We start from the raw sequence: 12,747 nt of genomic DNA on the forward strand, positions 1-12,747 counted from the left end.
AAGTTTCAGAGTAACAGCCGTGTTAGTCTGTATCCGCAAAAAGAAGAACAGGAGTACTTGTGGCACCTTAGAGACTAACAAATTTATTAGAGCATAAGCTTTCGTGGACTACAGCCCACTTCTTCGGATGCATTCTATATGCATCCGAAGAAGTGGGCTGTAGTCCACGAAAGCTTATGCTCTAATAAATTTGTTAGTCTCTAAGGTGCCACAAGTACTCCTGTTCTTCTTTTTGCCTATATCCTTTGTGAGATGGGATGACCATAACTAGACACGTATTCAAGGTGTGGGTGTATCATGGATTTATACAATGGCATTATAATATGTTGTGTCTTATTTTGTGACCCTTTCCTAATAGTTCCTAACATTTTGTGTCTTTTTGAGTGCTGCTGTACAATGAACAGAAGTTTTCAGAGAACTATCCATGTGACTCCAAGATCTCTTTTTTGTGTATAATAGCTAATTTAGACCCCCATCATGGTATATGTATAGAAGGGATTATATTTTCCAATGTGCATTACTTTGCACTTGAATTTCAACTTTGAATTTCATCTGCCATTTTGTTGCCCAGTCATCCAGTTTTGTGAGATCCCTCTGTAATGCCTCGCAGTCAGCTTTTTGGACTTAATTATCTTGAAAAATTTTGTATTGCCTGCAAAGTCTGCCACTTCACTGGTCACCCTCTTTTCCAGATCATTAAGGAATATGTTGAACAGCACAGGTCCCAGTACAGGTCTTTGCAGTCCCACTGTTCACCTCTCTCCATTCCAACCCTGTGTTTCCTATCTGATTATTGGCCCAGTTTCCAGAGATGAAAGGCTATTATACTAACTCACTGCTTTACCTTGTCATCCCCCACACCAACTATTACTATTAAAGGCCAGAGACTGTATGAGCTGCACAATAAATTATCTGGTGCATATCTACTTTGCTAGATAGAGTGATCTAAATCCTGGTCCTGCTCTGAAGCATATAGAAGTTTTGTCTTACTTCATCAGGATCAGCATTTGTTTTCAGTGGGTATCAGCGTGTTAAAATTTCTTTTCCAGCTTTAAGGACAATCAGATTTTTTAAATAATAAACAGACTACTCAAGGGAAGCTGGAACCATTGTCACTGCTGAGTCAAATTTTGTAATAGCCTCTTGTGTTGTTACTGCAGACTCATCAGTATACCTTCTTTTTTTCTCTCTCTGTTTTCTTTTTCCTGCTATCTCTGAGTTTCACTTTCATTTCACGTTTCTCTCAGACACTTCAGTTTCATTTCTGTTTCCCTATGCCTGTGCCCTCCCATTTTGTTCCTGTTCTCTCTCCCTGAGCCACTGGAATATTTTCACGTTCCCCTTCTTACACTGACTTTCAATCTCCTTTATACTGTTTCATTTTCTTATTCTCTTCCTTTCCCTCTTTCTCAAATTTGTTTTTTTTTTTTCGCTCTGTTTTTCCATTTCTGTGGTTTGTCTGCTTTTCCTTAAGTGCTACATTTTAAAACAGAACACAATAACAAACAATTTGGGATACTCCTGGACTAAGAGAGGCTGGGGTAATCAGTGGAATGTAAGCGTGTTTAAAGTTAAGTATGTTTGAGTTCTGTCCTGAATAGGGATGGATTTAAACACATGCTTAAGTGCTTTCCTCAATCAGGGATGATGGGTATGTCTAAATAGCATATAGCGGTGAGCTGCCTGGCCCAGGTCGACAGACTCAGACTAGCAGGGCTCACACTACTACTCTACCTGAATCGGCGGGTAGAAATCGACCTCTCGGGGATCGATTTATCGCGTCCCATCGGGACGCGACAATCGATCCCCGAATCGACGCTCTTGCTCCACCAGCGGAGGTGGTAGTAAGCGCCGCCGACAGAAAGCCGCAGAAGTCGATTTTGCCGCCGTTCTCACAACGGGGTAAGTCGGCTGCGATACGTCGAATTCAGCTACGCTATTCACATAGCTGAATTTGCGTATCTTAAATCGACTCCCCCCCCTGTAGTGTAGATGTACCCTGTAAGTAGTTTGGAAGTCTCAGCTTGGGCTGGCGCTCAGGCTCTGAAGCCCATCCCCCTCCCTACGCTTCAGTGCTCAAGCCACAGCTTCCAAGTGCTGTCTACACATCTCTTTTTAGAGCGTTAGCACAAGCCCCACTAGTTCAACTCTGCGAACCTGGGCTGGGATGCTCATTGCCACAGGCTGTGTAGACATACCCTAAATTACTAATTACCAGCCATCCAGTCCACCACATATATATGCAGTTTATCATTTACAGTAGTAGTCGATTTATGAATGGGTCAGTTTTGGGTGAATCTTCTCTTCACCCCCTCCACCCTCCCAAAAAAATGTTTTACTACTTTTCCCATCAAATTGTTATGTGTTTGGAATTGTCATGTGTCAGGTTTGTATTGTATCTTATTAATTATTGAAGTACCAAAGATTTATTTCTATACTAAAGTACCTATTTCTACTAGTTATATAAATGTGGGCCTGATCCTGCAGTTTTCACTCAGGCAAAACACCTACTGAAGTTATTAGGCTGTGAGTTCAGGCCCCGTTTTTGCATTATTATTCCTAATTTGGCACATCATGCTATTCTCTGTCATTTTTTTTAAGTCATCACACTGAATATATGAGACCCAAAAATGTAAACACTATATTGTATATAAATGATCACATCAGCCTACATTTTCAAGTGATCTAATAAAATTCCAGAACAATGATTTCACAATGACAACATAAGGAAATTACCATAGTGTTATGGTACCTGGATTGACTAAAGAATATAATTGTTGGGCCCAATCTCTGGTTCTAGCCAAGCTCTTATCAATGTAGGACCTAAGAGGGAGAGGGATAAAGCACCTACTGGATATACCACCTCTAAACCCTGCTCAACTCCCAGATCCTGGAACCAGTCAAAGAGCTGTTCTTCCACCAAGGGATCATACCGTAGTGCACTGTTCATTTCCCCTTCTCTGCTACATCCCTTATATTAGGAGCAGCGGCAAGGATGGCTGCCATAGGGCTGCTGATACCAGCTCTGCCACTGGAGTATTCCCCTATGTAATGGGAACTCTTCACCTGGCCACTTAGGTTAGCATTAAGTCCCCTTTCACCACTGGAATGGGCCAAAGTTGCCAGGATGAATCCTTGACTATACAGAATACAAAAGTTTGTTTTTTATAAAGTGAAATGAACCTACTTGCCGAGTAAATATAAAAGAGAGATACTTTAGCTTATAACTAACACTCAGCTCTGAACAAATATTCTGTGGCAAGTCTGAATGAGGTTTATAAAATTACTGTAATTTGCATGACATTTACTTAGGTGTTTAAATAAATAGGTTCTTTCATTATTGCAGGATTAACTTCTGAAAGGATAAATAAGGCTTTTTACTATTAGCATTCTATACTTTGTAATTATAAGCAGTTTGAGGGTGCTGTTTTGCATCCTTCCAATTAAAATATATTTTATTTTTCATTATATTATTTTGCAAGTCAAGGATTTAATTTTGTTCTCACACCAGTTTTACCACCAGTATGTGGAAACAGAAGCAGAAGCCATTATGTGTTTTAGACCAGGGTTAATCAACCCATGGGTCGGGACTCAAAATTGGGTTGCCAGAATGTTTCATGGCAGCTCCTGTCCCACAGTTCCTACTCCAGGCACTGCAACAGCTGGGGTCCCAGCCAGCTCCACTCAGGTTTGGCCCAGCCGTTATGATGACAGGAGTCTGGGTAGACCAAATTTCAGTGAGTGGCACTGCAACTCCATGAGCCAGATCACAACTTCACCCACATATATTTGGTCTAATCAGGAGTGCGGGGCCAAACCTGAGTAGCGCTGCAACCCTTGAGTTTGCAATGCCCGGAGTGGAGAGCAAAGCCCAGCCAGCCCCACAGCACAGGAATTGCCACTGTGGGGTGAGTGCCAGGCAGGAGCCAATCCCCACACAGGGCAGGATCTGACCGAGGGCAGGGCCAAGGGGGCAGCAGGGAGGGAACACCACCTCCACCCCTGACTCACCTCAGCAGGCCACCCATCCTGTCTGGGCTATGGGAGGGGGTTAAAATCAAAAAATCAGAGGGGGGGAGGCACATGACCCCCCATGCCTTCCCATGTGTTGCCTCTGGTACAGGGTGCAAATAATGCTTGCTTGCCCCAGGTGCTAAAATGTCTAGTTATGGCTCTGCCACAGGGCCTCCACCCCCAGAATATTTACTAGGTCGTGACAGGCCATAAACATTTACAAATAGGTCCAGAGCCAAAAAAAGGTTGAGAACCACTGTTTTAGACAACTCAAAGTACTGCCTGATCTTACATAAAAACACTGAATTATAATATTTGGGAACAACAGATGGGAATAATACAATGGCCTTATTTTAGTCTGATTTTCCTTGTTTATTTAAAGCATATTCTTCCGGTTTTTTAACCTGATTTTATACTGTAGTATAAAATAACTTTACATTAGAACTCATCCCCACATGACATTAAGGCCAAGAGCTGAGTAAGATTTTTAAAAAAGGAGTAAACATTTTTAATAAGTAATAGATTTAATTACCTTAGCTATGATTCATTTATAAAGGATATAAACAACAACTGTGCTCTGAACCTAGCAATTTTCTGTCCTTTGAATGGATAGAAGTTCATACCCCAATCCTTTAAACTACTCCATGCAGATGAACTCCTGTGCCTGGTAGAGCCCCACTAACTCAGTGTGAAACTCCAAGTAGGCCCAAGAACTTTTTGTGGAATAAGAGCTTCCACAGATGGAGCTAATCAGGAATAGCTAATCAGGAATAATTTCATGTGTAGACAGGCCCTCTGTGAGATTAATTTTCCCCTAGTTATTCAGCCCTATTACTGTTATTCAGCCTTATTATAGCTGCAGATAGAAGCTGTATGTTTTTGCCCATTTCAACGCCAAGGTGATTGGATTATATCCAACCACGATTTAAGACCTCCACAAGAATACACAATTTGTATTTTGTGCCACAGAATAGTCATGTTGTTTATTGGGCATTATAATAATACTTTGCACTTCTACGGAGTCTTTCAAACAAAGATATCATAGGGTTTTAAAACAAATGATTATGCATCAATTAACTAATGCCTCTGAGCAGCAGGTGTGTATTGAAGAATCACAAAGCAGCTCTTTGGATTGCCTTAACAAATGCTCAACTTTTATTTAAAAACGAAATGGTTTACAAGGCATGCTGAAGATCAAACAATAGTGTAACCAGCTTCCTAAAAACTAATCTCCTCCACTGCTTTCAAGCTGTGCTGCTCAGTCTGCAGAATGAGTAATTAAATGCAGGTGCAGGCCAGGATATTAGTTGTACCAATGCATCATCTCCTTGTCTATTTTCTGGTGCTTCTACCAGTAGGAGTACCTGAGGCAATACCGGTTAGATTCACTGAGGGACTAATGTGTTACAACCCTCAGAGCGGCAGTGCCTAACTTTTAGGTACCTTACCACACAATGGAAACCATAGCCCTGAGTCTGATGCTTTGGCTATCTAAAAAAAGAAGAACAGGAGTACTTGTGGCACCTTAGAGACTAACAAATTTATTAGAGCATAAGCTTTCGTGGACTACAGCCCACTTCTTCGGATGCATATAGAATGGAACATATATTGAGGAGATATATATATACACACATACAGAGAGCATAAACAGGTGGGAGTTGTCTTACCAACTCTGAGAGGCCAATTAATTAAGAGAAAAAAAAACTTTTGAAGTGATAATCAAGCTAGGCCAGTACAGACAGTTTGATAATAGGTGTGAGAGTACTTACAAGGGGAGATAGAGTCAATGTCTGTAATGGCTCAGCCATTCCCAGTCCTTATTCAAACCGGAGTTGATTGTGTCTAGTTTGCATATCAATTCTAGCTCTGCAGTCTCTCTTTGGAGTCTGTTTTTGAAGTTTTTCTGTTGTAATATAGCCACCCACAGGTCTGTCACTGAATGACCAGACAGGTTAAAGTGTTCTCCCACTGGTTTTTGAGTATTTTGATTCCTGATGTCAGATTTGTGTCCATTAATTCTTTTGCGTAGAGACTGTCCGGTTTGGCCAATGTACATGGCAGAGGGGCATTGCTGGCACATGATGGCATATATCACATTGGTAGATGTGCAGGTGAACGAGCCCCTGATGGTATGGCTGATGTGATTAGGTCCTATGATGATGTCACTTGAATAGATATGTGGACAGAGTTGGCATCGGGGTTTGTTACAAGGATAGGTTCCTGGGTTAGTGGTTTTGTTCAGTGATGTGTGGTTGCTGGTGAGTATTTGCTTTAGGTTGGGGGGTTGTCTGTAAGCGAGGACAGGTCTGTCTCCCAAGATCTGTGAGAGTAAAGGATCATCTTTCAGGATAGGTTGTAGATCTCTGATGATGCGCTGGAGAGGTTTTAGTTGGGGGCTGAAGGTGACAGCTAGTGGTGTTCTGTTATTTTCTTTGTTGGGCCTGTCTTGTAGGAGGTGACTTCTGGGTACTCGTCTGGCTCTGTCAATCTGTTTTTTCACTTCAGCAGGTGGGTATTGTAGTTTTAAGAATGCTTGATAGAGATCTTGTAGATGCTTGTCTCTATCCGAGGGATTGGAGCAAATGCGGTTATATCTTAGAGCTTGGCTGTAGACAATGGATCGTGTGGTGTGTCCTGGATGGAAGCTGGAGGCATGTAGGTAAGTGTAGCGGTCAGTAGGTAACCTGCACATCTACCAATGTGATATATGCCATCATGTGCCAGCAATGCCCCTCTGCCATGTACATTGGCCAAACCGGACAGTCTCTACGCAAAAGAATTAATGGACACAAATCTGACATCAGGAATCAAAATACTCAAAAACCAGTGGGAGAACACTTTAACCTGTCTGGTCATTCAGTGACAGACCTGTGGGTGGCTATATTACTACAGAAAAACTTCAAAAACAGACTCCAAAGAGAGACTGCAGAGCTAGAATTGATATGCAAACTAGACACAATCAACTCCGGTTTGAATAAGGACTGGGAATGGCTGAGCCATTACAGACATTGACTCTATCTCCCCTTGTAAGTACTCTCACACCTATTATCAAACTGTCTGTACTGGCCTAGCTTGATTATCACTTCAAAAGTTTTTTTTTCTCTTAATTAATTGGCCTCTCAGAGTTGGTAAGACAACTCCCACCTGTTTATGCTCTCTGTATGTGTGTATATATATCTCCTCAATATATGTTCCATTCTATATGCATCCGAAGAAGTGGGCTGTAGTCCACGAAAGCTTATGCTCTAATAAATTTGTTAGTCTCTAAGGTGCCACAAGTACTCCTGTTCTTCTTTTTGCGGATACAGACTAACACGGCTGTTACTCTGAAACCTGGCTATCTAAACAATACTTAGGGAGAGTTGGGCATTTAAAAATGGGATCCACAAAAGCCAGCAAGCTGAGGGGGAAGCCACATAAGCCAGTCAATAGGAAATGCTGAGAAGAAGGATGTGACCTCTGTCTCCCACCCCTCTTAGGGAGCCTAGCACTGCTTGGGATTCTCAGCCATGACCCCTCTCTAGGAGTTAAGGCCCAGCTCCTCAACATTCCTAACTCCCATTGAAATCAATGTGCTTAATTACCTTAGGGGATCTCGGCCTAGGTGCCTAAATTGTTCTTCGAAGTCATGTTTGGGGGAGAAAGGCAGGGCTTAGGCCTCCCTTATAGTTTAGACCTTAGCCCAGGGGTTAGGGTATTCACTCACCTGGGATGCAGGAGATGCCAGTTCAGTTTCTCCCTCTGCCTCCTGAGAAGGGATTTGACGGTAGGTGTCTCGCACTCAGGTGAGTGCCCTGCCCTCGAGAGCCGTTCTCACACTCCTATGGCCCAAAGCATATTGAACCACGGTGGAACAGCCACGATGCTGAAATATGATAGTTGATTGTTATTACTCCCATTTACAGATAGGTGGCATGAAGCAGAGCGGTTCAGCGTGCACATAAAAAATCACGGACACAGCCCGCAATTGAGGCCAGGAGCGCTGTTCCCCAAAGGCACACTTCTGAGGCTCCTCTCGCCAGGCAGCCTGGGGTTATTGCATGCCAGGAACAGGCTTCCCGGCTACGGCTGGGGTTTCACGCTCTGTTCTGTAACACACCCCTGCGTGCAGCAAGGACAGGGCTGGAGCAGCGGTGTGACCCGCCTGCCTGCCCCACCACCTGGCTGCAGCAAGACCCTTCCCCGGGCCCTTTCAACTTTAGGACCCAGCGGAATCCGAGCGGGGGAGGTCGCAGAAAGGAGCGGACTGACGTAAGCGGCAGGCCACCAAGCTGCCCGCTGATAGGCGGATACGGGACGTTCCGCTCTTCTCCCCGCCCCTCCAGCCTCCCGACGGTGTTCAGTCCGCGCCGGCGAGTGGCAGAGAGAACAGCGTCCGGGCCTCGCACCGCGCACGCACTGAGGCGGGGGCGCGCCGGGAACCGCCACGATCCGCCCCGGAGCCGCCGCCGGCAGCAGAACCGTCCCCTGCGCGGCCAGGGCAGCAGCAGCATGAGCGGCTCCTCCGGGCGCGCCAGCCGCTGAGCCTCGCCCGCCGCCGCCGCCGGGGCCTCTCGGATGCTCGAGGCCCCTCCGGGCTGAGGATGCTGAAGATGAAGCTGCCGCTGAAACAGACGAGCCACCGGGCGGAGGAGGCGGCGGGGATGGGGCTGAAGGAGCCCAGCAGCCGGGACTGTCACCTCCAGCTGCAGCAGGTGCCCCGGCCGCCTCCCCGAGGCGGGGCGTCGGCGGGGTGCGGGCGGGAGCGGCCCAGCCAGCTGCCTGGCTTGGGCCCGGGACCTGGGCCGCCGCCGGCTCCTGCCGCGGGCGGGGCGGCCTCCCGCACGGACAAGGAGACGGTGTACGAGTGGTTCGGCCTAGTGCTGGGCTCGGCGCAGCGGCTGGAGTTCATGGTGGGGCTGCTGGACTTGTGCAACCCGCTGGAGCTGCGCTTCCTGGGCTCCTGCCTGGAGGACTTGGCCCGCAAGGACTACCACTGCCTGCGCGACGCCGAGGCCAAGGCCAACGGGCTCAGCGACCCCGGGCAGCTGGGCGACTTCCGAGACCCGGCCGTGCGCTCCAAGCTCATCGTCTACCTGGCGCTGCTGGGCTCCGAGAACCGAGAGGCCGCTGCCCGCCTCCACTGCCTGCTGCCCCAGGTGGACTCCGTCCTGAAGAGCTGCGGGGCTCGCGTGCGGGAGGAGGATGGGCCCGAGGAGGACATGGAAGGGCCTGGAGAAAACGGCCAAGCCCTCCCTGTTGAGAGCCTGGGCTTCGGGGCGCAGGAGGAGCTACTGTTGCTGTTCACTATGGCCTCTCTGCACCCCGCCTTTTCCTTCCACCAGCGGGTCACCCTGAGGGAGCACCTGGAGCGGCTGAGGAGGGCCCTCTTTGGGGACCAGGAGGAGGATGCCTTCGGCCCTGCAGCTCAGGTACCAAAACTCCCATCCTAGTTTCCAGGCAGCATCCTATTCCCCCCCTTTCCATGTGCTGTCTTGGACTCTTCTCTGCCTTCTGCCATCATCCCAGATAGTGAAGTTGCTTCTTCTCCCATCCTAACCCCCATGCTGCTATGTGGGAGGCCCTCACTCCCCCCATCTTCTGATTGCTGCTGTAGGAATTTCCCCTTGTGACCTAATAATGCCCGAAGGTGGTTCTGGGAGGAAAGGGGATTCTCCCTGGTAGCTGTAGTCAGAGGTGACTGGAGCCTATACTAACTAGTAGGGGGTAAAACAGCAGTAGTGCAGTCCAGTGAGCTCTTTATACACCCAGACTGGAGCATTAAAGTCACCACCATGAATTATACTTATGATTCACTTAAGTTGTGGCTAATGACATCTAAACCTTTGGCCTGCTTTTGAAAAGGTTACTGCTAGAAGAGATTGCAGATATTCTCTAGTGATATGTCCAGTATGTTGTAGAAACTGAATGTCCAAATGTGGGATGTTGGCAAGAGATCTGGCTTTTTAGTGGGATAGCGGGTTCCATGTCAGACTCGGACACTTGAATTTGTAGGGATCAGGGGTATAAAACCATGTTTACGTTGGAGACTGTGCAGGTGTAGCTATATTGGCACAACACCATAGTGTAGCTGGACACTATGCCCATGGAAAGGGTTTTTCTGTCAGTGTAGGAACACCATTTTCCCAAACAAAACTGTCTACATTGACAGAAGTAGTTTTGCCTTGACATAGCTGCATCTATCCTATGGGTTATGTTGGCATAGCTATGTCAATTGGGGTGGTGGCTTTTTCACACTCCTGACTGAGTTAATTATGTCAACCTAACTTGTAGACCAAGCTGGAGACTGCCCTCCGGACATCAACATTGTGTACATTACATTAGGCATGGATAGTGCTTACTTTTACTTTGTGAGCAAATGAAAATATCAAAACTAGAATTTGTGTTCGAAGTGGATAGCTTAGCTTCCTAGATGGGACACTTGTTGCTGCATTGATGGTTATACATGGTAATAAAGCCTTTCATTTAATGGCACAAGTCATCTTTCCGTAAGAATCAGCTGTTGTGAAACTCAGAATTTCACTAGGTAGTCTTAATTTATGCTCTGTGTTCTTGAATGTTTTAAAAAACTTTTGTAACAATTTCCCCTTATTTATCTGACACTGCCATCTTTTTATGGGTCTACAGCTTTTTGGTATCCAGGTGGCTCCTGGCTTAAGAGGAACAAAGGGTGTGGGTAGCATATCTTTGCAAATGATCCATGTATAGAAATGATCTTATGTTAGGTTTTTCACTGTAGGAGTAATGAAATATTGAAGTGTTTCATGATTACCTACAACACTGTCAATATACAGCCACCTCTGGGATGGGATAGGAAGGCAGCAGTCAGGCAAAAAACTTTCATGGCATGCTGAACAAAAGAGAATAAATAAGCAGGACACCAAGGCCAACTAACTCTTATGCAATGTGTCTTGGGATATTTAAGGACCAGACGGGCATCAATTTTTAAGATTTCATACATCTTAAGTAAACACTCAACTCTGGCTTTAAATTATTCAGTTGGCAGGTCAGCAGCAGAGAGTGGATGTTCTGATGCTGAAATCTTAATGATGAATTCACGTAAGCCGTAAAATAAAGTAGGGAAGATGAGGTTTGTCTTACTTGATACAAATTAATTTGTCAAAATCTGCCAATAACAAAGACCTGCCAGGATTGACTATGTGGGGCGAGAGGATTATGGTAAGTTAGCTGACCACTCTTTCTGTTGGGTGTGAAATGCTGGTAAGTAGACATATACTTTTCCCAACTGAAATTAGAAGATAGTAAACAGTTATTATATAGACTAGGTGATGTGCCACAGATGGCACTAGAGGCTTAACCAGAGCATTAAGTTAAGATTCTTATTGACAAGGGCCCAAGTCCACAACAATGCCTAAGCACCTAAACCCTAGACTAGGGTGCCCAAATTCCAGTATCGGCTCCACATCTACAAAACTCCTGGCAAACCATGTAGGTGCTTATGTTTCTGCCTTTGGGCATTCATGCTGTCCCCTCCCGTGCTCCCCGAATATCCAGATGCCTGTCTCCCAGCCTATGCCCCAGAGTGATTCACAAACCTGGGAAAGATGGGGGTGTTTGCTGGCCTGAGTGGTTTGTGCGACTTGATCTAGTAGGCCTGCTTGAGGCTGCCTAGCAGACTGGGTCCCATTCAAAATGTGGCCACTGGAGAAGGTGATATTGGTGATGCCCACCTTTATAACTCTTAGTTCAGTGGTTAGAGCACTCAGCTGAGATGTGGGAGACCCAGATTCAATTCCCTCTATTGCAGGGGGAGAGAGTATTTGAACAGGGATCTCGGACCTGAGTACTCCCACCACTGAGCTTTGGGATAGGTGTGGGGGTCCCTCAGTCTTCCTCATGTTGAAGCAGTTCCACAGTGGATAAAGAACGAGCGATTGAGCATGGGGACTGGACCCTGGATCTCCCATCTCTGAGGTGGATGCCCTAACCATTGATGTAGTCACTCTTGACTTGTGTGCTCTGTTAATATTCAAGTATTTATCCATAGTAGATTCTTTGTTGGGCCAGAGAGAGACAATTCATTGTATAGGGACCTAACTTGGTTTTGTGGATCACGGTGTTCCCATGATTTTCTTGGGGCCTTAGATGCTGTGATGCTCAGCATTGTAATGTTCAAGCCCTTTGTGGAGTGTATCCATGGAGGCTATTCTGTATAACTGTTTAGCTTAAAAGCTATAGTTAAAAAGCCCCCACTTTGTTTGCATAGTCTAGTCATATAAACCATGCTACCTAGAATGCAGTGATAGCCAAATCAACTTGGCTCATCCTACAGGTCACATTCTTTAGCCTACACAGAACTGAAGTTCTGCATCATCTTTCCCCCCTCCCAATTTTTATTATAATCATAAATACTACAGAGCACTTCCTGGGATTGGCTGACTGGGAAAAATGGATCGATGGACCTTGCCTAAAAATGCTGTCAGTTCCCAATCAAATACCTTGCAATTAAACCAGGGGAAGTAGTGTGATTGGAGACATGGGTCTGCCATTGATTGCTGTGTGGCCTTGAGCAAGTAACTTGACCTGTAGGTCCCAATTTACAAATGGGAGGTAAATACCCTTCTATCTCACAAGGGAGTCATAGGTTTGTCTATGCACCTCTTCTAGTAGGTGAGGTGCTAATTAGTGAAAATGTAAGGGAGCATGTGCATGCTTGATTTTTATAAGCTCCAGAGGGTAGCGTTTCCAGTAGTTTCTGCAGGGAGTTTCTAG

General features: G+C 45.8%; 1 protein-coding gene and 1 long non-coding RNA gene across 4 annotated transcripts in view; one reads left to right on the top strand and one right to left on the bottom strand.

Annotated features, from left to right (window-relative positions):
* Positions 1–8,208, bottom strand: part of LOC117873076 — a 21,198-nt gene extending 12,990 nt beyond the window's left edge. The window contains exon 1 of the long non-coding RNA XR_004644641.1: positions 7,721–8,208. This is a non-coding gene — a long non-coding RNA (uncharacterized LOC117873076). The remainder of the gene's footprint in view (positions 1–7,720) is intronic.
* A 134-nt stretch (positions 8,209–8,342) lies between these two features.
* The window catches only part of ZCCHC2 (zinc finger CCHC-type containing 2), an 88,547-nt gene continuing 84,142 nt past the window's right edge, over positions 8,343–12,747 (top strand). For 2 of the 3 annotated variants that reach the window (XM_034762091.1, XM_034762093.1), the window contains exon 1: positions 8,348–9,425. In XM_034762091.1, the coding sequence (XP_034617982.1) occupies positions 8,598–9,425 (828 nt within the window). In that variant the 5' untranslated portion in view covers positions 8,348–8,597. Of the gene's footprint in view, positions 9,426–12,747 lie in introns of all 3 variants that reach the window. The other variant, XM_034762094.1, reaches the window with a different exon arrangement.

The sequence above is a fragment of the Trachemys scripta genome, chromosome 2, assembly GCF_013100865.1.
Source record: "Trachemys scripta elegans isolate TJP31775 chromosome 2, CAS_Tse_1.0, whole genome shotgun sequence".
Classification (NCBI taxonomy): domain Eukaryota; kingdom Metazoa; phylum Chordata; order Testudines; family Emydidae; genus Trachemys; species Trachemys scripta.